Below are 26,101 nucleotides of genomic sequence, written 5' to 3'. Positions count from 1 at the left end.
AATATGCTTCATAGACTAAAAAATAACCTATTATCAAAAGTTATGCTTTGAGTGAATTGGAAAATGGGCAGGCAGATATGCTTCATATCAGGTAAAAATCAGTCTAAAACCTGGAAGAAGCTCTTAATAACATTAGAGAGACAGTAGGACACACTGCTTTAAAAAAATCCTGATACCTACATGATCTCAAGACTGCTAAACCAAATACTGTGAAAACAAAAAGAATAATAATAAAAAGGATTGATAAATTCTACCCACAATGTTAGCCAGCTATTCCATTAAAATGCATATCCCAACAAGGCAGGTTGGTTTCAAGACCATTTTAACCATTTCTCAAGGCTCCAAAATGAACCAATAAAATAGCTCAAACTTTGTTTGTAAATACATTTCATTATAATAATGTTAAGACTTATGGACAACACAAATCTATAGTAAAAGCTATGGTTTAGAGCCTAAGAACCAGAAGTTCACCTTCCCTAAAACAGATGTAACAAAGGCAGCAACAGCACAAGTTACTTCTATGTGCTTGTCACTGTAGTTTCACTCAGACTTGGGAGAATAACATGGATGAGAGCCATCAAAAAGCCTGTCCCTTCCTTGGCTGGTCTTGCTTATATTGCTCACAAGTACGGTAGTTAAAACTTGTTTAGAGTTATGCACAATATCAACATCAGTTTATTAATGTAAACTAGTAGCGTCTTAAGTCCCCTTTACACCAGTTATTTCCATTTCAAGTATTTCAAATATCTACCTGGATTGTCTCAGGAAAGCTATAGCCCGATATCCAATGTCCTTTCTATAAATGGCACCCTTGAAGTGTATGGCTGCTACTCCCTTGTTAGCTTCTTGCAGTGCTGTCATTAGATCCTCTTTAATAGCAGTTACTGTAAGGACTCTTCCTCCACTAGTCACCACTTTACCGTCCTTCAGGGCTGTGCCTGCGTGGAACACCTCCAGTCCTAGCTCCTTAGCCTTAGGAAGTCCTGTGATTGCCGTTTAAGAAAATAAATGCAGAAACGACAATTGGTTAGAACATTATCTATTAAATTACAAATGAACAGTATTCAGCATTTATTGACTGTCTAGAAACCACAACCAAATTCTGTTTGATCATTCTGGGAAATGGGAATAAATTTGTAAAAACTACATTTGAGGAGACAAGGAGTCTCTACTTGTACGTTCAGAGACATAGTATTTAGCTGAAACACTTGCATAAAACATTTAATTCCAGCTGGATTTTGCACTTCACTGACATAGAGATCACAAAACTTTTCAGCATCAACATTATCTAAGAACCAGTGATCAACCCAGAACTACTTTACTGTAACACATATAAAAGAAATGCTACAGAACTGTCCTGGTTTGAGGTAAAACAGAACCGATTTTCTGATTTGTAATTTTACTGTTTAGCTGGGCCTCTTCTAACTGACTAAAGTCTGAAATTAACAGCATATTGTTCAGAAACTGTTCACTCTCAGAGTGATAAGACCTGATTATACCAAGGAACGGTATGCACAGAGGCTCTTGCCTAGACTTATTGCCATAACAACCAAGGTCAGCTAACTTCACTGCTTGCCCTGTTAGAGGGTCGGAAGCGGGGAAGCGTAGAGGGGTCCCACCTGCAGGAAGGAGCAGACGGGACAGGTGACCCAAAACTGACCAACGGGTTATTCCATCCCATATGCATCACGCTCAGTATAAAAGCTGAGGGATCAAAGGGGCTCTGGCTCATTTTTTCTTCAGTGACCGACATCTGAGGAGGACCCTGTCTGTTCGTCTGCCTTTGATCCTGATCTGAGCATTCCTGACTCTAGTTCCAGAATTCAGCTCCTGTCCCGTCACTGACTCCACTCTGGGACTTTCCCTGTGTCTGCTGGTGACACGATCGTCATCCTGGGAGCTGGATACGGTTTTGTATATATTGTATACTTTTTTCTTTTATTTTTATTATTCTATTATTATTTACTATTTTCTTATTTATTATTATTTTCATTAAAGTAGTTTAGTTCTTTTTCTAAACTCGTAAATCTCCTTATCTCTTCCTCTCCTCTCTGAGGAGAGAGGGCGGGAAGGGCCATCTGTCGTTCTGATTGGCCAATCCGGCCAAAATGACGACGAGAACTTAACAATATGGTGTGGAGATTTGAAAACGCTACGAATGTATTACCAATAAACTTTGTTATGTAAAAGTTCAGTTGTCTCTTGCTGACCCTTAATCACAAGGTATAAAGCTTCTTGAACCTGGGTTACACTGATTCACCTTCATCTGGCAAAAGAGAAAACTGAAAGAAGGCGGGAGAGGAAACAAGACCTCTGCAGTTCATCCTGCTACATTTACCTGTTATTTCCAAACCCTTGGGATATGTTCCCGGATACCCTTCGCTAGCCATGACCACCGTCACAGCTGCACTGTCTTCAAACCAAACTGGCATGGAACTAGACAACTTTTTATTGATAACTGCTTGCATAACTTCGTATAAATCACTTTTCAACAGTGGAAGAATTACCTACAAAAATAAAGATTTGCAAATTAAAGAAAATAACACACATAATTACATTTTCTTCACTGAGCTTTTAAAAATACTAATGTAACTAAAAATAACATAAAGTATTCTCATATGCGGTATTCTCCCACATATATACATATCATTCATAATCTGTGTACCTTTAAAAATACTCTTCCTTGAAGATAATTTCTATGGGTAAAAGAACTGCTACATACAAAGGGGAAAAGGCAAAGAACTCTATTTTGTTCTGAAGAATGGAAATGAAGGGGTTTGTTCCACTTGTCAACAGGGAGGGGGGAAAAGAAGTGTTCACTTCTTTATCAAAGTGAAACCAAATCCAACTCCATTCCAGAAAAGATGAGAAAATGCTGAGTTTCACTCAAGGTTACCCTTGTGAGGCCTGTATTTGAGCACAACCTGCTGACATTTTCTCTGGAATAGAACAATTTAATATCAGACCTTCTGTCTTGAACAAACAAACCAAATATTTTAAATCTTAGTTCAATTAGCTAATTATTTATTCAAAAGTTAGTTAAGAATAATGGTAAATGGTAACAGACTTTTCTCCTCTCATAATGACAATGTGTATGTACCTACAAAAGAACTCACCTGACACTCTGGGTCACCAAATCTGCAGTTAAACTCTAGAACTTTAGGTCCATCTTTGGTAATCATTAATCCAGCATAAAGCACACCTGGAATAAAAAAAATTGTATAAAAAGCTATCAAAGCAACTGCATAGGTCACTTGTTTTGAATCTATTCGTAATACTGTTAAAAAGAATGCCACTTGTGTTAATTTAAAGGTAGGCTGTTAACACTTTAGAAATGTTAAAAATGTATCAGGCAGAAATAGTTGTGGTTACAATTTTGCATCTTATTTTCCAAATGCTGTCCTTCCTGTTCTTCCTTACTTGATCATTACCTACTGTTCATGAAACGATATCCATTGATTTCAGTGGACTGTAAATCAAGCCACTGATACCAAACTCAGCTTCCAAATAGATCAAAGTTATCTTCCTTAACTTAGAGTGTAAATTAGGCCTATAAAAAGGACAAAGTAAAAACAAACTCCTCATGCTTAAAAAACCCAAACTTCTCTACATACCAAAATAGGGGACACCTTCTTTTCTCATGCCATCAACAGTTTTCTGAAGAACAGTATCTCGTATTTTCTGCAGCAAATCTTTAGAAATCTAATAAAACAGGATTAGAAAACAGCGTTTGTAAAAAGAGAGTGCATGATTTTTTCTACTGTGGTGGCTAGCGTTAAGAGCCAAGCAGAACACCTGGATGGTCTCTTGCTCACTCCAAAACGTTTCATACAACAGAAAGCTAGTATTTTTTTCTCTTTCCTCAGACAACACACCACAGCATTAAAACAACCATCTGCATTTCTTCAGACACTTTTCCATGCTTAGATCTACACGTGCAAGCAATCCCACTGGCTTCACTGGAACAAACCATTTGCACAGACGTAATGGCATTCAGATAAGGCCTCCCAAAGACAAACCATGGTTGGAAAGTACAGTGATCAACGATCAAATTTTATTCAATAAACAAGACTGACAGCTTTCTATACAAACAAAGCCTATAACTTTTTTTTAACTTAAAAAAGAAAACTCTCCGGCCATGACATAAGTGAATAGAAAGCAAAGGAAGTCCTTTTGCAAATAGTTCCTTGCCAAACAGAAACCAAACTACCTTGAAATACAGCAAGCGACCTAAGCTCATTAGCTTAGTTTTCCACAAGATTAAAATGTGGTTTTAAGCACTTAGTTCTAACAATCAGTATTTCATAACACTTAAAAAACAAACCAAAATAGAAGGGTGCTGAAATAATACTTCCATCTTTACAATTAAAAGTAATTCAGTAGGAATATCCTCCTCTTTAGAGAAACAAATTTAAGTTATGGACTTTATTTGACTATCTCTGTTTTAGGCAACTCCTTCCATCCACAAGAGACCACTCTCTTCACTCTCCTGTTCAACATGGTGGAACCAAAAATTCACCCATGCTTTCAATACTGGAGCTGTAGTACAGCTTTAGAGAAACACATCCTTGTCAATACATTTTCACCTGAGGTGCTGGGGAATAAGCTCCCATTCCTCCAGTATTAGGGCCTTCATCTCCATCCATTAATCGCTTGTGGTCCTGGGCTGGTGGCATGGGAGCAATTGTGATGCCATCAGTGAAACACAAGCACTAGAAAACAAGGAGAATAATTAAAACCCCAGTGTATGATTAGAATTAAAGCGCAAAAAGTGCAAATATATTTGATTTTCACTGTTTCAAACAGATATTTAAGAGTATAAATTCTGTCTCCCTGATAAAACAAACACTATAGTATTCTAAACATTTCCATTTCCTCTCAGGAAGCAATGCCTCCATTTTTATGATCTTCCTACAGAAATTAACTTTCATATAAGAAATTATAACATAACATCAGTAGTCGTACTGAAAAGAAATACTAAAAAGGTTTAAAAAAAAAATTAAAATACTCCACGATGGAACCTATTGCTTCGCTCCCCCTTCATCCTCTCTGCCTCGGAAGGAAGGCATTACATTCCTTTCAAGATTTCCTTTTCCTTGTTGATAAAGCTATTTACTTTTAAATTATTTATAAATTACTTGTATAGCAAATGCTCTTATCCTCAATATCTTCATAATAACAAGCCTGCTGGCATCTTCTGTAACGGGATGATGTTCACTGTCTGGACTACTGCTAGCAGTACTCATAAAAACATTTCATAATGCTAATTAAAAAACAAGCAAGGATTCCCCAACAAAACCTGAAAATGCCAAAACATTAGTATATTAAAAGCTACAGCCATTTGCAGAAGGTGAATTATTTTGACAGGCAAGGCAAGCAGTATTTGTTTTTCATTGTCATCAGTCATCATAGTCTGATGGTATTCTAAGGACTAATTAAAAGCATTACATATTTTCCACCAGAGAGTGAACATCTGGAAGGAAGAATATAGGAAGAAACTCTTTACTGTGAGGGTGGTGAGACACTGGAATAGGTTGTCCAGGGAAGCTGTGGATGCCCCATCCCTGGAAGTGCTCAAGGCCAGGGTGGATGGGGCTTTGAGCAGCCTGGTCTAGCGGGAGGTGTCCCTGCCCATGGCAGGGGGTTGGAACCGGATGATCTTTAAGGTCCCTTCCAACCCAAACCATTCTAGGATTCTATGATCATCTATTCTATGATATGGATAACTCCTTAGCTCCTACAAAGGTCAAGACAACCAGGAAAAGAATAAGGATGACCAATATCTGTACGTCTAACTTCTTCGTATCAGGCAGGAAACCAGACTATGCAAAGATTGGCAACAGTTGGAGATGATCGCTTACTTTGTAAATACCACCACCTCCAAGATGAATGTTCACAACATGCAGCATGAGCCAATTCCAGCTCCAGTACCCGGGAACCTGAGCTGGTACTTGGCTGTTCTACTTTGTGTGATGCAAGTGTCAAGTTCCCCTGCCACCTCGAAACCTAGGCTCTAATTCTCCTTTTCTCCTTCACACTCTGCTAATTAAATCAGATATACTTTTATAAACAAAGGAGCTGAATCAGCTTAAAATGAAGGAAAGGTTTTCTCTACATCTGCAGAGTAAATCAACACCGTCAAATCATTCAACAGCCTTTGGTTCCGGACCCATTGTCCCCAGATGCACTTCCACATTGCAGTCTTTCTGGCAATGGAACTGGTTAATGAGGATCCTGCCAGCACCTCTCTTGAGCTGACTGTTCCCTTGCTCCAAAGGAGTTTACTGCTCCCCCATGATGCAGTTCACTATATTCCCTTCATGAGCAAAGCTCATTATAAAGAAAGTCTCCATCCTCCCTTGCTCCCAAACACTCCTTGCCTTGCTCTGCACTTCACTATCCTATTATTTGTACTGATGCAAATGACACTGGGCTCTAAACCAGAACACAGAAAACAGGCAAGGTGGTGGTTTTGATTTATTTGAAAAAAGGTCTTTAGGTTGTAGCTTCATGAACAGGTAACTAGGCAAACAGCAGTTAAGGGGTAGCAATATGGAAGCGAAGGGACATTTTATACTGCCTTTGCTGTCAGAGAAATCATAACACAGAACTGCATGCTCAATGACACTCAAGATTTTTAAGGTTAATTTTTTTTTCCCATGTGGCAATAGTTGATTCCTGTTTGAGTTATTTTTATTTAATTTGAATTATTTTACCAGGCTGCAGGAAGTTTAGTTCTTAACACAGCTGTCTAATTAATACAATTTTATTGATTTACAGATAACTGTTTATAATTTAAGTAATAAAATCTTACACTTCCCTTCTGTAAGTACTTTCATAGTGTTTCCTAAATAGTTTAGAACGGGTATAATCAAAGTGTTACAGTGACGTGCACACTTACAGAAACTTCTTCTCCTTCAAGAAGTTCTTCAACAACAACGGTTTCCCCAGCAGTGCCAAAAGTCTTATCCTACAGTAAAAACAAAATCTCTTCAGTTCTGTTTCAGTTATTTTACAATATTCAAATTGCACCAACAAAAAATATTTTTAATACAGCAATAAAAACGCAGCACAGTTTTGAGACTATTAATCCATTCGCCAACCTGGGTATATCAGCAATAGTAAAATCTTTGCTCCTGTTTTCTGTTTATTCTTAAATAAATGCAGATTTTATGCCTGAATATTTTAAAATTACAGGTGATATTTATGATTTACTGAGCAATTCCTCGTGCTCTACTTTCTGAAGTTTGCATCCATGATACTGAGAGTAACAGCAGTGACTGTCAAGTTTATAATCTGAACTTTTACTTTACAAGAAAGTGCAATTTTACAGAATACACTGGAAGGGAGCAGTATTTTCATATTCCAATGCAATGTTTGAACACTGACTGCACAGTTAGTGAATTAAGACCAACCAACTGCCACTGACAGGATAATTTTGTGGGTCAAAGACTGTCTAATATACGTTTATTTTTTTCAAGACTTGGGGCCACATGTCTACACATGTATTTGTCCAATAACCATACACACACAACAAAATGTGAGTGCAGACTCTATATTCTGACTCTTGAAATACAAGGGTGTCCTATGAATCAGCATAGCTCCGCTGAATTGTAAGATGCTATGCAGCTGACACCAGCTGAAGACCTGACCTTTATATGTCTTATTTTCCAGATGTTCATGTTCCATGTTCAGACGAAATCGCTTCATTTTGCTTCTCTTCAGATTTTGATGGTCCTAATATATTTGTTGAGTATCCTACCTAAAAATATACTTAAGTTGAAATAATTCCATTGGAATTCTACCACACATTTAAGTGCTGTGTGACTGGAGTCCTAAAGGTGATGTTGCTTGCCAAGATCCAGCTCAATCACAGTGTTAATATTACAGCACTGTGGTATCTGTTTGATTGCAGTAGTCTCAAATGGTAAAAAAAAGGAAAAAAAAAAGAAATCCATACAGAAATAATTCTGAGTTTTCATTAAGAATGATTTTATTTTAGCCTACAGGAACTACGCCTAGAAAGAGTACCCTGCCTCAAGCAACAAATATGACAGAGCTTCATAGCTGTACAAATAATGGGTAGAAGATTTGACGACTCTTAGCAAAATTCCTATGACATAGAAATAAAGAATATCTTTGAGACTGAGGTGGTTAACAACTTACTTTCAACTTACTTTCTGTGCGAACTCCTCCAGTTAGTGCATGACATTTCTACTCACCTGCATGATTTCAGTAACAGCTTTGCAGGCTTCTTCCTTGTTTGAAGCCACAACTACTCCTTTGCCAGCTGCCAGGCCGCTAGCTTTTACAACTAAAGCAGGGAAGTTTGCACTTCAAAGATAGAGAAGAGAGATTCAACAGTAAACACTCTGTCTTGCAGATGTATTTCATAGGCATTTTGAACATTTCAATAGTTGAAAGATAAAATACTTAGCAGTTTTCATAGCAACTGTTTTACCTTTACTGAATAACACACAAACAAAAACCAGGCTTCTCTTCTTAAGCTATGCCTGTAAAGGATTCCTGCTTCTTGTTTTTTCCGAACCACTGTATTTTATTACTGTTCTGAAAGGTTGCATTCCTTTTAATAATTTACTGTTGTATCATTTTTGGGTCACCTGGATTCTATTCTGATGAGTAAATCATCATTTGCTCAGTAAGTCTCCAATGTAGAATTTATATTCGTGGAGAAAAGGTACAAAGAAGGCAGAACATATGACTATCAAACTGCAAGCTGGGTTTCCACAGTAGGCAATTTGAAAATAATAAAAACTTGTCCTATATTCTCCTGTACACTGAACACTGAACTTTATTTTCATTTAAGAGCAGTAAATAAGAACTGTTTAATTATCAGACTTATTGTGGCATGATAGTGTCATGTTAGATTATCCTTTAAAACCTTTACAGATGTTCCATCAAAGCCAAAAGTATTGATACACTAGTAATCATCTGATTGTTCTGGATATCTAGCACACTGTACATTGCTGTAAAAAAAATATATTTCTAAAATTACAAGAATTTTACCTGTTAATAAAATCACATGCTGCTTTAGTATCAGTAAAAGATTTCCATCTTGCAGTTGGGATCCCGTGACGATCCAAAAAGGCTTTGGTGAAGCTCTTACTGGACTCCAGCTGAGCTGCCTTGGCTGTTGGACCAAAACACCTTACTCCAGCTGCTGTCAAGTCATCAACAATTCCTAAAAATGGCAACACACAAAAATTTTATAAATCACCAGATGATTTATAGGAGTCATGTAGTCCAAGTCTACAGATGCACTGATTTGTTGGAACAAGTATGTCAAGAATGATAAGCCATTTATATCTATCCAGTGCCGACTTTACCAGATGGGCCTTAGATGCATTTTTCACTATTATGAGGAGCAGGTAACCCTGCAATATCTGGGGCTAAGAAGATCTGCTGCATTTGGTAAGAGATAACAATCCCCCCTTGTTTTATGATAGCTTTTAGTCGACACTAGTCTTTTGTGAAGATGACGCTTGTTGATCACATAAAAGGTTAAAACAGAAAAATTATCAACATGTTTAAAAATCAAAACTCTAGTTAAGGTTCCTATATGGAAACACTTCAATACCTCTTTTACTAATCCCAAGCACTTAAAAAGAAACTGAACATTTAAGGATATTTTAACTGTTATATCACTCACACAATAACCTTCAGAAATGCATTTTTATCACAGCACAACCCTGAATTTCAGGGAATATGCCATGGAGGATCTGTTTCCATTCCTATTGAAGACACTCAGGTACTGTTGAGTGGTGCACAGAAGATGGGGACTAAAATTTACTTTTCTTCCCAATTTATGAAAGCTCTGATTTTTAGCTTGCTTTCTCTTACCAGCAGCAAGAGGAACCTCTGGACCAACCACAACCAGCTTGATCTCCTGATCTCTGCAGAACTGGGCGAGTGCAGCATGATTGCTGACTGAAACAGCTGTTGAAGATACAAAAGGGTGGTAAGACTGCATTCATTACTATTGCATAGCACTTATTTATCACATAACGCTGAAGCAGCATTTTCACCAGTCTCACATTCTTGAATGGCAGGTCACTGTGAATCTGGAAGAGTGAGACATACGCTAATACATAGACTTACACACGAGCCTTGGACTCAAATACACCACCAAACCCCTCAAGCAAAGGCTGTAGTTTGACATGCCCACCTTGTCAACCCACCTTGCTCCTGAAGGTGAGAAAGAACGTTTTGGGTTCCCCTACACTGTCATACAGTAAACTGTTCTCCTGTCTGGGAGCATCCCGTTTGCCAGCACAAGAAGCATCGCACAAGCAAAAAAAAACCCCCAACATGTATTTTTCAGCCAGTATCCTCCCTGAGTAGGGTCCCCAGGAAGTTTTACGCATGTTCATGCCAGAACAGTGCAGGGGACAAGAACAAGTGGCTGGTGGTGGGATCGCAAACCGCTTTTTCTTTTTTTCTTTCTTTCTGTAGTGTTAGCTAAAAATTGCCACACTAAACTGTGACCCCACTGAAACAAAGGGGAATCTGAACACTTTTTCTTACATTAGGCTGAACTTAATGAGGGCAGATGCTGTAATTATGGATAAAGATATTTGGTCTTAGGTTTGTAGGACCGTTACCTTTCCATAAACAAACATTTAACATGACGATACTTGGAATGCCAAAAACTGTGTAAACAAAAGAAAGAGCATGCATGAAAGACAATAATGTCAAGTCTCATGATAAAAAATTTACGCAAAGGCAATGCAATTCCACTGCTTTTATCAAGAATAAATAAAACCAAGGTCTACCGAGGATGGGAACATGAACCCGAAGAGAGCCAAAAAAGTGGTGAGAGCAGCCCGGGGTGGATTGGCTGCCCCTGTGGGGAGGAGACTAGCACATCAGGGCACGAAGCTGGCAAAGGGAGTACGGTACAGCACAGCACAGACCCTCCTTGCAGCTGCACTACTTTGTTTTAAGTTTTGTCTGTCATCTCCTGTGAGTAACTGTATGGTCAAGCATGCCAGGAGCTGATGGTCTCTTCCAGCTAGTTTCTGGGAAAGTGAAGAGAGAGAGAGACAGTGATTTGTCCAGCTGCTTCTCCTGGACACACAGACATGATTTTGTGTCAGTGCCCACTGCGCTCCTGCCATCCTATATGAATAAATTGCCTGCTTCCACAAGAGAAGCAGCTATTTCTGCCTAAGAGGTGGCATAAAAGCAACTGAAGCCCATATCTTGATTATAGGTTTACACTATTTGGGTGGAGTGGGGGGAAAAAAACAGACTGAACACTAATAAAAATCACCTCCTTGATACCTATTTAGCAGTTCAATTATTTTGTTCCACCAACATTTCTAAGTAAGGAGAAGCAAAGGCCTTTGACTTCCATGTGCAATTTATGCCAACTGACTTCTGGCTCATGAGAGAGCAAAAACAAAAGCATAACACGCTTGGCTTTGAAGTACTGATTAACGTAAAGGTCAATATTGTCTTTCAGTCCCAAGGGGCTGTTGTGAAAGCAACTGGAGAACAGCAGATCCCGACCACAGAGAGTGGGAGCTCTGGTGGGCCACTGAAGAGGGATGATCCCTGTTCCCCACGAGATTAATCCATGCGAAGGGGAGCAAGGAAAGGAAAGATCCCGTAAGGTGATTGTAGTTTTCATCCCAAATTGTCATGCTGCAGGTCTGATCTAATAGTAATATGAACAGTGAACATGGCACAAGATTTACATGATGCGGAAATGTCCTATTAACAAATGGAAAGGAATAAATCACATTGTTAATATGTAATTTTAACTTCCCCCCGAAACATCATTTTCCTCATGACGTAGACTGAAAGGGGACGGTTTTGTAGCTGTGTTTCATTTCTCAAAATGACAGATAAACATTCCTTTTGAACCAGACAGGAGGACCTCGGACCAAGGTTTTCAAAGCTAGAGCTTAAAGCGAAGAGTATACATTACGCTGAGAGCTAAAATGTGATGGAAGGAAGTGTCAGCATGCTAAAGTCCATTCACAGACATGCATATGTCTCTCTGGATTCAGCAAGCCATTCTGTATGCTCCTGGCACCAAAACTGCCCTGCTAATTAAATATAAATTGAATATAAAACTATATTTAGCCACTCAACCTATATCTGTCTTTATTGTCAGAAACATTACTGACTCAAATTAACCACGAAAACTTTTTTTTGACTTAGATACAGGCAAGCTTTGAAGGATTTAAGGTTATTTATAATTTTAAGCTAACCTTCATATGTTTCAGAAATCATCTGAGAACCAGAGTTAAAATGCTAATTAAAGGCACTCTCGTGAACCGTGAAGGGAGGATGAACTTTCAGAGCCAAATCTTGATTATACCAAAAAAACAGAAACAATGGTAGCAGTTTCACACTTGTTGTTGCCCAGGCTCCCACAGCATAACAGGGCTCACATGCTGTTTTCTATTGCCTCCCCGAGTTAAAATCTAGACCCCTGTGGTATGACAGATAAGATAGATCGTTTCATTAAAAACCAAAGAAGTCAAACTCTTCACAAATTCTAGATTCTTCCCACCTCCTGGTTGGCTAAGGATTTCTCTCCCAAAGCACATGTGAGGCCACAGTCCAGAAAAAAATAATTTAGTACACACAGTAGATTTCATGGACCTGGCTTGAGCATTATTACACTCATGCTCAAATATTTTCCAGTTGAGGGTGCAGTATTTTTTATGGAACAACAAGGTGAGAGAAAAGTGCAGCAGTTTTTAAAAGACACCACTTGCAAAAAAATACTAAAATTAACATTCTGCAGGCCATACAGACTGGCAATGACTCCATTTAGCACAAGGGTAAAGATTTTTGTTTGACTTTCTGGGATGAGAAGGAAACGTATGACTTCCCTGTCAGGCTCTTCCTTAGGCCCTCTCCTCAGAGACCAAATAGAACAAAAACTATTTAACAATACTGTGACTAGTCAGAGAAATTAAGGACCAAGTTATTTAAACAGCCTGTAATTAAGCATTCCAATGGAATTAAATATGATAATTACCTGCTGTACAAGAATCTGACAGGATTCATGTTTCCACATGAGATGGTAACAAAAAAAAAGGTTTTACTCACGTACAAATATGAATGCAGAAAATTGATGTACATAATTCATGTTCACATACACACTATGTTAACCTTAATTCCGTATGTTACCACGTGTTTTGAAGGGGAAACTTAAGTTGGTTGTTTAAAGTATCTAATTCAGGATCCGTTATATAAAGGACACAAGACAGGAATCTCTGAGTAATTACCCCTGATTTTCTACTGTGCCTCCAGGCAAGTACCTTAGACCAGTATTTTTTTTAAAACACAGCACATAATTTTGGATGCCAATTTGAAATACCTTATGCTTGATTTCTCAAAAGTAATAACCATGAATAGTTTAAATTACAGCCAGTCAGAGCTTAACATATTAAGTTAGAAGCTCAAACCAGGCAGTCAGTACTAAGAGAGAAACATTTAAAAATAACCTTAACTTCTAAAGACCACTAAGAAATTAGTATTTTTCGAAGGCTGAACAGTTCAGGTGAGAAAGTATTCTCATCAAAGCTCGTAGGGATCACAGAGTTCAATGCACTTTTGAGGATACAGTAGTAAATTTAATGCTCGACGCTCTGCCACTCTCCTAGAGGTGCTGGCATTCGCTGCAGGCACTCTTCAGCTGTTCACCAACCAGCTGCTGAACTGCAGCACATACCAAGAGAAACCATCACCCCTTCCCTGCTGGGAGGCAGGAACCATAGCAGCTATCCTGAGCTGTATTCCCGCAGGAATGTGCATCAGGCAGATGGAGTTTTGGCTGCATCCTCCACTGCCAAACCCAAAGAATTAGCTATCACAACTGAGATCGTGTAAGATGAACGGTAGTTGCACAGGGCTTTGCTCAGCCATTTTTTCTTCTTACCTGCATCTATATCATCTATTTCTCATGTCTAGAACCTTCAAAATAGTAATAATAATAATATTAATCCTTTCACATTAACAGACTGATAGATGGAACAACTGACATGTTGAGCTATCAAATTTTAAAATGGGTATTTTTTTCTTTTTACCTGAATTGGAAATTTTTCCATTGTCAGCTGTTCCTGCATTTCCTGGAGCAACATACACATGTTTTATGCGTGGGGACTGGGCCAACTTCCAGGCCAGCGCATGCTCTCTCCCTCCACTGCCAATCACAAGCACTCGATCAGCCATTAGTCTGCATAAAACCAGAACACAAGCAAAACAGCCAGAATTAGGCATGTGAGGTTAGGAAAGCAAGAGCTTCACAGACCATGGGTTTAAGGGCTGGGTGCAACACAACTCCTAACAGAGGTGAATGATGTCACTTTGTTTCAGGTAATGATATTTCTATAAGGTTTTTGTTGGTTTAAAAAAAAAGAAAAAAATGAGATGTACATGAAAATGGATAACTGACCTAATCAGATGTGATATAAACTAAATGTCAGAGACTGAACTGCTCCAGAACACAGAAGTAACCTGCAGGGCAATGCATCCTGGTTTTCTTTTAGTCAGATTGGCAACTGCTCCAAGTTATACAGAAGTCTGTGATACAGGAAAAACCCTTATGAGTGACCAGGCTGTGATTTGTAACCTATAGAAATTTATGGAGAATCCAAGCATGCAAAGGGCAGAGCCCTTCTGATGACCAAATTGTACGAGTCCTAGGGAGCTGAATGGGACCACTTCAGACTTTTTAAGAGGTAATATCTGAAAGAGCTCTAAATACTTCAGAAAAAGGAAAGGATAAAAGCAATGACACAGGGAAATCAGCTTCCAGCTCTGGCTTTCCTTCGGAGAGAACAACCAGGAGGCAAACAACAGGGAAGACCAGCTGCCATTAACAAAGGAGCTCGTTCTGACAAGGTGATGCAGGACATCCACTCCCCTCTCCCATTCCACTGAGTTTTAGAAAAACACATTAACATTCCCTTGGCCTGCTGAAATTAGGTGTATGAACAAAAGCTGCAATTTCATTACAATTTTAAACTGTCCAAAACCCTTCCAGCAGTTTGAAAATAAAATGGTCACAAAAATGAAATGAACTCTCAGTGTTGCCCTCCCTATGGCATTATGTATGTGTGTACACATAACTTACTCACCTTGGATTGATGTCAATATTACAGTTTTTTCTTTGAGTAGATTTGAGAGCCTTTGCTTTTCAAGACGTGTTTACTTCTATGTGTATTCTCTACATATTTACTGATGTATGTCACCTCAGAATCACCATCCCAATAATACCACACAACTAGCAAGAGAAGAGTTCACTTATAATGAAAAAAACCAAACTACTGGAATTCAGAAAATAGTAAATAAAGAAATAAAATAAGTACCTATTTCTTTATTTGGAGTTCCTTGAAAAGCAAAGGCCAGCCTCCTAAGCTATTCAAAGAATAAGCTGTTAGTCACATTAGTCCAACTATATATAAACTACAGACACAAATGATGCCACTGCACTGGTTAAAGTGCGAGTTTTATTCAGAGAAGTCAAACGGTCCCTGAAGAATCTATTCAGTGAAGCAGGAAGTGACCAGCTACAAATTGGTAGTTGGTCCTAAGCCCAAGTACAGCACGCGCTACTTGCAGAAAATAATCTAAATGCTTTAAATCATAACATATATGTGAAATAACGATCTAAAACTATACAAAATGGCTTAAAGCATTTTAAGTAATGAGAATAAACGAAACTATTTTCGTGTGGAAAACGGCATGATTTGTTTAAAGGACTGTGCATGGCCAGCGAAGAGGCCTGATGTGTCCCTCTGTTGTATGAATCGCCTCCCATTCATCCGGGGGAGGAACGCAGCCCAGATAAGGGTTTTAGACAAAAGGAACAAGCAGTCTCCCTGCTGTAATCCTGGCACACGTAACACACAACCCTTGGTCATTCCCTCTGCCTCTTGCATTAAGCAACTGGTCATTGACCTGTGCTTGCAAATGTGTACCGAGCCTGCCAAGGTGAGCTCAGAGAAAAAAAAAAACCCCAACACCCGATGCAGCTTGAATACACACAGGTGACGGCTCCATTTCCAAGAGCAGCAGAAAGTCAGAACTCCTCTGCGGTCCCCTCCTTTGCGGGAGGACAAGAGCGGACGGCTAGCACAAAGCACATCTTAAAGAAATGAAAAAAACCCAATAGATTTCTAAGGGAAAAGCAAAAAGGTGTGACAGAACGCAGATTTTCAGCCAACTGATAAGGCAGGGGCATGTGCCTCTCCCCCATGTCAGCTGCTACGATAGCTCTGACCCTGGAGAAACCCGTCCTTCCGGAGGACCTGGACTTTGCAGGGAAACCGCTTCTGCTCTGAGGGCACTATGCGATGCGTATGGTGAGCCTGACTTTTAAATACAAGTCGTCTGTAATAAACTTCAGACAGGAAGAGCCTACACGTGTTTTAGAAGGTATTCCTACGCCACTTGCTACTGTGTTTTCATCCATTAACGAAGAAACAATTTGTTCAGAGAGTAATACTTTTAGGCAAAGCATCCAGTCAGAATAAAGACAAACGAAATGTGAATAGAAGGATAAAACACAGAAAATTAACACTGAGTTATTCATTATGAACTAAACACACTAGAGTTAAAATTTAATTTTAGTTTCAGGTGGGGGGAGACCAATAGCTTCCTAATCATCAGTGTTTGACAAAACAGACACGTTGCAAAGTCGCAGAGCTATTTTAGTTACAAAACTCCAGCATTACTTAAAACTAAAAAAAGGTATGTTGGGGTAAAAATTATCAGTTATTGTATACATATTTGGGATGCCAAGTTATGCTAAACCTCTTTTATATTACAAGTCAAGCTAAAAGAAAAAAGGGGCTGTCTACAACAAAGGGATGAATTAGATAAAGACAGTTACCTAGGACAAAAGAATACAGTATAAACATTTATCATGTAGCAGGCAGCTATCTCCTACATCAAAGTTAAACCAAATAAGCATGTTTCCACTGCTGTCCACAGACAGTCATCATTGAAGAATAATTTTTCTGATCAATTTTATCAATAATAAGTTGAACTATACACATTGCAATATTTTCTTACAAGTACTTCAGAACTGAGTGCAGCGATCCAAACCTGAACAGAGAACATACTTACTCTATCCTACGTGCTGCCAGGCTGAGTAAAGTAGTAGTGAAGAGTTCAGATGCACAGAGAGAAAGGAGATAAGCAGCCTCTGGTTAAAATGCAGTACCCCTGTCCCAATATTACCACCCCATTGACGACACTGTGCAGCTAGCCAATGAACGGGAAAGTCCAGCCATTCCAGCTGGGAAGAGGGGACAGAAACTTGCATACAAATGGTCTGGGAGCGAGGAGCAAAAACTCTGCAGAGCACAAGCAGCACATCCTGTTGTTTCTAAACATGCAAAATGAACTTTGTCCCATCCCAGGTAATTTTTGCAGTTAAAAAATGTTTATTAATCTGATTGTAAACATTCCCTTTTTATCTAGAAGTGAGGCTACGGATTTTTGCTATGCATAAAACCGAGGCTATGCATAGTCCTATGCATATCAACAGTATGAAAGAATAAGGTGCATAATGCACATTCACGCTCCATTAAGCCTACTGCTTAAAAATAGAAGGACAGGCTTGAAGATACAGTGACACTGCTGCGTTGCCAGCTAAAGTAACTCACCATGCTGGCAACTCAGTCAAATAATTGCTTCCTTTTTTTCCCCCAAAGTAACATATTCTAATACTACCCTCAGCTGAAAAAAAAATTAATACTATACAGCATAAAGATTTATATGGGAGCAGATAAACAGAACAAGCTATATATCATATGTTCAAATAAAATTTAACCATTTTCTAACAAAATGTGAGTAAAAAATAAGTTTCAGCCTTTCAGCCATTTCTTTTGAAACTCAGGGTTATTTGTGCATCCCACAAGTGGTATCCTAGCAACTTTTATTTAGGGATGTAGCTTGAGAAGAACTTCCGGTGGCAATCCCAGTTTAGGAGGCTCAAATCTAGCAGTTGCAGCCTTTCTTATTCACACCGACATAGAAAGATGTTGTGTAGGCCCTCTGCTGCCCAGCAGTATCTTGCATTAAAAATGAAAATTCCAATAGGAGACATTTCTTTTTATTTTGTCAGTAATCCAGGGGTCAAAAAGGCCAAAAGCCATTCACAAGGTAGATATTTCTTCTGTGAGGATTATCACACAGTCAGGTTTTTTTGGAAGCGATATGTAAAATCCTTAAACTACAAAAAGATTGCAAAACACGGTATGTAATTACCTTAAGCAACCATTGTCTGCTATCGTAAAGAAGGAAGATACTTTTGTTTAAAAGATGTTTTAAAATTAAGACAAGGCACCATTTCAGGCAAGGGGCTATCACTAGGTCCTTATAGGAAATGAGAACAGGAAAGCAGAAACAAGCTAATCACTCCATGTATCCAAGAGGAGAGGACATGAGGACAGAGTGAAGACAAATCAACTTCCAAAGCCTATCCCTGAGGTTGCCAGTAGTAAGTCGGCAGAGACGAGCATCAGCCTAGAGACCTTTATCTTCCACAAAAGGCAGGGGTCACCAAGAAGCCAGGCAATTCTTCCACTAGGTCAGGGCCTGCGGAACAGAGAAAATAAAGTAAGTAAGGCAAACCCAACAGTATCTGATAGCTTTCTCCATCCTGACTCCTCCACAAGGCATGGTGAGATTTCAAATACAGGTAGAAGTGAGATGGGGTTGCTAACTCAGTTGCTGCCCCTTCCCTATTAACAGGGAAGGGACAGGAGCCACTGACTCATCCTGTGCACAGACTTGGGGGTTAAATTGAGCTCCCTGGTTGCATTTATGAAGATAACTTTATGAGAAAATGTAAAGTCCTTAAGCAATTTGTTCCCAAGTTTCAGTTTCATATCATAAGTGTGGTGCAAGTCACCCAAATATTTTATCTCAACTAGGCGGAGTCTCATAATAAGCCATTGCCTTATTATCTCACCCCTAACTAAAGCAGCAAAAAGGTGCAATTAAAATCAGATCTGTGCAATACAGCACAAACAATAAAGGGTATGACTGGTGGCAGCTCACTGGTTCAGATAGTAACTTTTTTTTTTCAAATTAAGCTCCAGTACTGTTGGGTTTTTCTGTGCTCTTTGATTGAGACACCTGGGTGGAGTGTTTTGCTTTGGTGAGCCAAACACATCAAATCCTGAAAACCTGTGTAGAAAAGGTGCCACAAACCAAAGTTGTTTAAAAATACACTTTTTAGCATCCTAGTTTCAACAAAATCTGATCTGAGGGTGGAGCGACAATGGTAACGCATAGGTATATTTAAACTGTTGTACTCTGCAGCATCCAAAGTGCTGCAGCCCTTCACTAAAGGGTATCTGCTGCTCAAGCATGTTTATACTCGGCTGCAAAAATTTACACAGGCATTAATGCTGAACCCATTCATATACCTTGTAGTCATTGAAAGGGGATATTGTGAACCCAGACACACTTTCCCTTTCCTTGTACTGGCTCCAGTGCTGACATAGTCAATTCACTGAAATTTCATAAAACTAACCTGAGCAAAAAAACCCCAATAATCCAAACCAGATTTCTGTAAGCTGAACTGGTTTATAGTGCAATAAGCCAAGGTCTAGAGACACTAACAGTGAATTAATGGGATGACAGAGCTGAGCAGAAGAACTGAAGGGCAAGACCTGTCTTTCAGGCAGCAGCAATCTACTCTATCACTGCACACCTAACACCTAACCTTAGCTGCAGCCTATTTAAAAACTGCAATACCTTATCTTCCCAACATTGGGATTCAGGAAACCTGATGTAGGCGTTCAAGTTTCTTTATACAAAAGACATGGTTCTTGACAGGAGTGTCTTAACTCCTACCTTGCCTAGAGCTTAGGCTACAAAATGGCCCAGCCGTGACAGCGCTTGCCCCAAACACAAAGAACCCCAAGCCCAGTGTAACCAAGAAGGTTCAAACTTGCACTCCCCAGTCCCTGGAGAAGAGTTCTTATCACTTGGCTTTGGACTAAAGGAGAAGGTTCGTTCTTCCTTTTGAAGCTAGGCAGGAGAAGGAAAAGAAAAGACGACTCACAGTACACAGCAAGAACACAAAACTGGGAAGGCTGTGCAATTCTGCTGCCACCCCACCAAGTGTAGTATTTAGCCCTAGCAGTCAGGATCATTTATGCATTTTTCTTTTTCACAGGCCTGTAATGGGATAAAATACTGAAAGAATCGCTTGGAGAAGAAGCCAAAACCTATGCTCTTCCCAACTTCAACAGCTAGGCTGCTGCCATACTCCCTTCTTAGGAAACTGCCTCCTTCTCAGCTTCTGAACTCTCCAGCAGCCAGATCACATGGTCCCAAACCCCCTGAGGCTGAACCCTGCTCTTCTGCTTTCTGAATTAACGCTTTAATCAGCAGGTTCAGTCATTTCTTAAGAGTCCACTGCATGTCAGGAGTGCACACAGGTCTCGGTACACACAAAGTGAGCTCCGAGTTGGCCTTCTCGGTGAACCTTCGCCAACTGCTGGACCCCATTCAAGCCTGGAGACCAATCAGAGGCTGAAATGCGCAAGCCATAGGTTCACCCACTAGTGTTTCACAACTGGCTCGTACAGCCCTTTGCCGGTGCAGCTTCCCATTGGTCCCACCAACTTCTCCACCTCCAGTCCCTCCTTCCCTCTCCCACCTCTGCGTGCCAAGGGTGGGTGTGAGGTCACTTGCATCAGGCAGCCAATAATGCTGGAAAACTAACACTACAACAGTAACCAATGCAGTATAAAGTAAATATATATATATATATATATGCATGCACATATAAAGGAAATAATTTTCTGACAGTTTAGTGAGCTAAACTAACTCGCTGAGGGATTAAGTGATCACCACAGCCAGCACAAGGGAAGCAGCAGCGGAAGGCAGCAGCCAGAAAAGATGAAAAGAGCTCGTTTTTTGCTGCAGCAGGGTGCTCATCAGCCCAGCTGTCCTGTGCATGGCACCCTCAGATCATCTTGACCGTTTGAGAGACGATAATGCAATTGGTGGCAAACGCTGCTTCACAATTTACCTTCTCACTCCTCGTTCACACTTGTTGGTCCAGCCTGTTTATGGTCACAGGGCAAGTTGAACCACAGAATCAAATGAGGGTTGGGGAGGGGATGAGGTCCACGTCTCTCCACATTTTTTTCCCACATGGATCGGTTTCCAGAGGGAATTCACTGTGCCAATTGTGCAGGCAGCTCTGCTGGTGCGACACAAGGTGCAGAAACAAACAGCCATGGTGACTTAACTGGCAAAATGGCCAAAATACAATGACGGAACTGCAAGTTTAGGCTAGGGCAGCATTAGGCGCACCCTGAAGGAATACAGCATGGCCTTAAAGAACTTTGAATTTCCTCAGCTTTCAATACCATAAAGAGCTGTTTGAGGAGTTCAGAGGCCTCCAGAATCAAGTAGCAATTATGGATTTTAGTTATAGCTTTGGGTTTAAATAAGCTTCTTTTGCTCAGGTGTTTTATTTAGGACTAATTCCTGGCTCTCACCTGGCCATATAGTGTGGTGTATCAGACCACTTTATAAAACAAAATGAAACAAGAGAAGTAATTCGCTGAGTTTCACCCCTGCAGAAACCAGAGCATCACACTGAACGCCTGAATCAGAGCGCAGAATAAAACCTAACGCCTTTCATGGCCTGAACTGAGCATCTGCAAAGCAGGCATCTTCGCCTCCTGGTGCCATCCTCCAAACGGCTGGATTGTGCATTCCTTAGGCAAAAACGTTACTGCAAGTTTCACTACTAAAAATACACGGACCTTAGAAGTTTTATCACCCTTCCCAAAGTACTAAATTTTTGACATGTCACACTCTAGGTAGTGGAGCTGGAAGCGCTCAGCATCTTTCACCAGCAAAGCCTCAGCAGGAGCTACTGGGTGAGAACCAGAATGAATGAAGGGGGGAGGACACACACAGGGGGGGGTGGGTAGAAATGCGCTTTCTGTGTTGCTATTTCAGGTACGCAGCCAACATAGTGAAATAGGTATTAACTCTGTTCATTAATTTCAAGTATCTACTGGATAGATTTAATAAAAAAAAAAAAGAAAAAAAGAAAAGAGGGCCAATGTTAAAGTTGGTAAGCCCCCAACTTCGCAAACAGCAGGGGAAAAAAAATCAAAGCGAGTCAAAGTCCAAAACCAAGAGTGGTTAGAAGTTTAATATTTACTAAAGCAAATATTTCACCGCGTTTTCAAAGCCAAACAGAGTAGAGGTGGGGGGGGGGAAAGTAGAAATAAAAGCCACGTGCGTTTTAAAAGACTTTAAAGTGCAGTACATTTAAAAAACGCTACACATCAAGCTCCCCAGGAGTAAATTCGGGCAGGAGAGACGCAGTTAAAATAGATATACAGCTGATAGAGCTGAACACGACAGCGGTGAGCAACCAGACCTCCACAGGCCCCTCCACCGCCACCGGCGCGCCTCAGGGCAGGACCCGGGATAAACCGAAGCCGCCCGAGTTTTTAGGCGAGACCCGCTCCCCGCGGCGGGCTGGGGGAAGCAGAGGCCGGCTGGAAGAGACACCGGGCCGGGCCGCCATTTTACCGTTCGGGCAGCGGGGGAGCACATGGCCTCACCGCCGCCGCCGCCGCCGCCTCGGCCCTCCCGCACCGCCGCCGCCTCACAGCCCGGCGGCGGGAAGCCGGCTACAGGCAGCGACACCGAGACCCAGCGGCCGGCGGAGCGCGCCCTTCTCCAGAGCTAAAAGAAAAAACTTACTTTCCTTCAGGGGGATTTTAAGGAGCGGGAAGGCATCCTCCGCCGCGCCGCCGCCGAAAACTACAGTACCCAGCGGGCCCCGCGACATGGCGGCGGGGGCCGGGAAAGCGGGGCGGGCGGGCAGGAAGGAAGGAAGAAAGGAAGGGAGGGAGGGAGGAAGGAAGGGAGGGATGGAAGGGTGATCAATGTCTCCGCTTGCAGACCCGCTGATTGGCTTTTGCACGTAAATTGGTTCAAGTCTAGAAATATCTTCCGCTGAGGGTGGCTGTTGCCTGGGGGGGCCCGGGCCGGTGCTAGAGCCGGCTGAAAAACTCAGCCTGTGTGTATGTTTTGCTGTATTTACTTTATCTAGGAAGTAAAGTATCGCTCCAGGGGGTAAAGGTGGCGGTTTATGGAGCTGGCTGGCTGGGACTGTGCAAAGATTGGGTTTGTTTCTATGGCCTGAGAGGGGGAGCGCCCGCTGAGGGCAGAGCGCTCCCTGAGGGGAGGGCGCTCCTGTGTATCTTCTGAGCGCTGTGTAGGAGCAGCGCCTTAGCTCCTACCACACTGAACTTTCTACTTTATGAAACCAGGGAGTATTGGGCAATATTTAGTCCAATTTAGCATTACAACTGTGCAACGATACTGTTAATAAAACCGGATTTGATCCATACTTTTGCTCCCGGCCCTCCGCCTCCCACCCCCCCCCCCCAAGCTATAGTGTGAAAACCTTGCTCTTCTTTGTATATTGGCTTATGAAATATCAGTTTAATAAATATTGTTTGCCCACTTAAGCACACCTTTGACTCCTGCTTTAAAAGGGAACAGTCACATGAATAAATGCTCTTAAGTAGTATTTAGGATTGCGGCAGAGCTGCTATTAGTAAAGTCCCATAATACTATGTTTACAAATTGAATGCTAAATGTACCAGCAACAATCAGTGGCCTTGACAAGATGAAAGTGAGATATTTCATTTCATTTAATTAATCTGAAAACTACCCAAGACGTAACTGAATGAAGGTGTTCAACTGAAGGGTTGTGTCTTTTCACAGCAAACAGAGAGGGGAAGGAAGAGCAGGAATAGTTATTTTCCCGCAGAGACTCATTTCTGTGAACGGTGATTTTCGTAGTTTTTACTTTGTCTGTGCTCACTTTTAGGGAACCAGAGCAAAATGTGCAGCACGCACTAAAATCCTTCCCTGGCTTTTTTTTTTTCTTTTTTTTTGTACCTTTCTTCACGATTTTACTTGTATAGATGGAGGCCTACAGTGTTGGGGATATCAGTGTAGTTAAGCTACTTTGAATGAATAACTGCAGCTGGAAGGGGTCCCTTCCCTGAGGGTGCAGAGGTCCGTGGTGTGGCCTCCCCTTGGCCGGCATCGGAGTTGTGATCCCTGCCTGGAACGGCTCTTTTTTGGCCTGAAGCCCCTAACATAGGTTAAGTTACGCCAGTCAAACCTGCTGTTCTCTTGAGTACAGCTGTTTTTGCTGGGAAGGGGTGAGTTACGATCTTATCGTGCTGAAAGCCTTTGCGGCTTCGTTGTTACGGCCAGTCCCCCACTAGTGACCTTATGCCTGTGTAGGGTATCACTACTTCTATTTGGGTAAAAGCGTGCCTGGTCTAGGCAAGGCCATTTGCATCAGGGGAATCAAAGTATGTCTGAAATTGTTCAAGTGAAACGTTTTCAATCTTTAGCTCACCGAATACCAGAAATTATATACTGGTAAGATCTACATTATACCAGTGTTGGTGTGGCATGGAAGGTACAGGTTCTTTGTAAAAGGGCCTCTTAAATATAACTTTCTATTATAATAAATCCACTGTGGTATAAAAGTAAGAAAATTGATACAAGTATCAATTCCATTATTTTTGCAGAGTTAGTATTAAGGCAGGCCGCCTCCCAGCAACACACAGTAAAGGACAAATGCTGCTTTTAAAAGGTCTTGCCACATTGAACTTGAGGCCAACATTGCAAATAAAGACCCTGGCAGCAATTAAATGGCTGTACATAGATTTTGAGGCATTTTACATTTATTGCAGGTCAGCTAACCCATCCCTAAGTTACTACTTCATGCCACCAGAAGAAACTAAATGGGGGTGGGGGAAGAGCCTTCCAGCTATAGGATTATTCTGCTTTATGGGGGGGGAAGAGCCTTCCAGCTGTAGGGTCATTCCATTTTTACAGGACCGGAGACGACAAAGTCATATTTAGACACGTATAGAGTTGTGAATCGGTTTTGGGGCAGCACAAAGGGGACGGTACTCGGGACAAACTGATTTTTCCCCTCAGGTGTAATTTATTTTATTGGCGGCGGCATTTCCCTTCTCTTTCCTTTGTTCCCCCCCCCCCTTTTTTTTTTCTTCCCCATTTTTCTCCCACCTCGCCCCGTCCCCGCCGCCAGCCCCCCGGAGCACATGGTGCGTGTCACCGCCGGGCCGCCTGGCTGCCGGGGCGGGCGGAGGTGGAGGGGGAGGGCGCCGTTCGCATGGAGCCGCCGCTCGGTGAGTGAGGGCAGCGCCGCGCCGCGCCGGGCCCGGTGATGCAGCACTCGGCTGCGGGCAGGCCCCCCTGCTAGGCGCTGCCCGCCCGCGCTCGCCTCGGCACACACGGGGCGGCGGAGGCCCCGCTCCATGGAGACCAATGGCATCGCTCCCGCCCACCCCCACCGGCCCCGAGCCCGCCGACACGCACAGCCGCACGCTTCAGCCCACCATGGCCCCCACGCCGCCGCCGCTCCGGCCCTCGGTGAGGTGAGTGCCGGCCGCCGGGGCTTCTCCGCGGAGGCCCGGACGGCCGCGGGCCGCGCTGGAGACGGACGCGATCGCGGGGGGTGGGGAGGGGGGGAAAGGGTTGGGTGAGGGGGGCGTGTGTGTGTGTGTGGCGGGGACGGGGACAGGGCCGCAGGGACTGGCGGTGACCGGCCACCATGGTGCCCTCCACCGACTCCCCCCCCCTCTCCCGTCTCCCCGGGGGGGTGGAGGGGTGGTGGTGAGGCGCAGCGTTTCGGTGTACGGGGCGCGAGAAGGGCCGAGAACGGCGCGGCGGCGGGGCGGGGGAGGGTGGTGTCGGTGTAGGGGCACAACGGCAGTTAACGGTTTCATCCGGTGTGGGGGGCGGGGAGGGAGGGGGCAGGGCGGCCCGCCGGCGCTTTGCCGGTCGCGGCGGGGCGGGTAGGCAGCCGCCGGGAGGCGCGCGCGGCCGGTGGGGTGTGTGTGGGGGGGTGAGCGCAACAACATGGCGGCGCCGCGCGCGCCGGCGGGGGGGAAGGGGGAGGGGGAGCCGAGACACGAGACGTCGCCCCCCCCCCCCTCCCCCCGGAAGCCAGACGGGTGCTGGCGCTCTATGGCTTTTGCTGGGGGCTAGAGCGCCCCCC

The 26,101-nt window shown here is 42.2% G+C and overlaps 2 protein-coding genes across 7 annotated transcripts in view; one reads left to right on the top strand and one right to left on the bottom strand.

Moving 5' to 3' along the window:
• GART (phosphoribosylglycinamide formyltransferase, phosphoribosylglycinamide synthetase, phosphoribosylaminoimidazole synthetase) overlaps positions 1 to 18,584 on the bottom strand; it is a 35,245-nt gene extending 16,661 nt beyond the window's left edge. Inside the window, exons 1-11 of one of the 2 annotated variants that reach the window (XM_054202995.1) lie at positions 18,528 to 18,584; positions 14,070 to 14,218; positions 9,862 to 9,957; positions 9,028 to 9,202; positions 8,223 to 8,334; positions 6,902 to 6,970; positions 4,587 to 4,712; positions 3,615 to 3,702; positions 3,117 to 3,202; positions 2,339 to 2,507; positions 752 to 983 (exon numbers count right to left, since the gene is read on the bottom strand). In XM_054202995.1, the coding sequence (XP_054058970.1) occupies positions 752 to 983; positions 2,339 to 2,507; positions 3,117 to 3,202; positions 3,615 to 3,702; positions 4,587 to 4,712; positions 6,902 to 6,970; positions 8,223 to 8,334; positions 9,028 to 9,202; positions 9,862 to 9,957; positions 14,070 to 14,214 (1,298 nt within the window). In that variant the 5' untranslated portion in view covers positions 14,215 to 14,218; positions 18,528 to 18,584. Of the gene's footprint in view, positions 1 to 751; positions 984 to 2,338; positions 2,508 to 3,116; positions 3,203 to 3,614; positions 3,703 to 4,586; positions 4,713 to 6,901; positions 6,971 to 8,222; positions 8,335 to 9,027; positions 9,203 to 9,861; positions 9,958 to 14,069; positions 14,219 to 17,115; positions 17,274 to 18,527 lie in introns of those variants that run through there. The other variant, XM_054202986.1, reaches the window with a different exon arrangement.
• A 6,640-nt stretch (positions 18,585 to 25,224) lies between these two features.
• The window catches only part of SON (SON DNA and RNA binding protein), a 38,828-nt gene continuing 37,951 nt past the window's right edge, over positions 25,225 to 26,101 (top strand). For 3 of the 5 annotated variants that reach the window (XR_008464567.1, XR_008464566.1, XM_054189249.1), the window contains exon 1: positions 25,227 to 25,478. Coding sequence is in view for 3 of the 5 variants with exons in the window: in XM_054189249.1 (XP_054045224.1) it covers positions 25,369 to 25,478 (110 nt within the window). In the remaining 2 variants the exon portion in view is untranslated. Of the gene's footprint in view, positions 25,479 to 26,101 lie in introns of all 5 variants that reach the window. The other 2 variants (XM_054189251.1, XM_054189247.1) reach the window with 2 other exon arrangements.

The sequence above is a fragment of the Rissa tridactyla genome, chromosome 1, assembly GCF_028500815.1.
Source record: "Rissa tridactyla isolate bRisTri1 chromosome 1, bRisTri1.patW.cur.20221130, whole genome shotgun sequence".
Lineage (NCBI taxonomy): Eukaryota > Metazoa > Chordata > Aves > Charadriiformes > Laridae > Rissa > Rissa tridactyla.
This window is presented reverse-complemented; position numbering and strand designations above follow the sequence as displayed.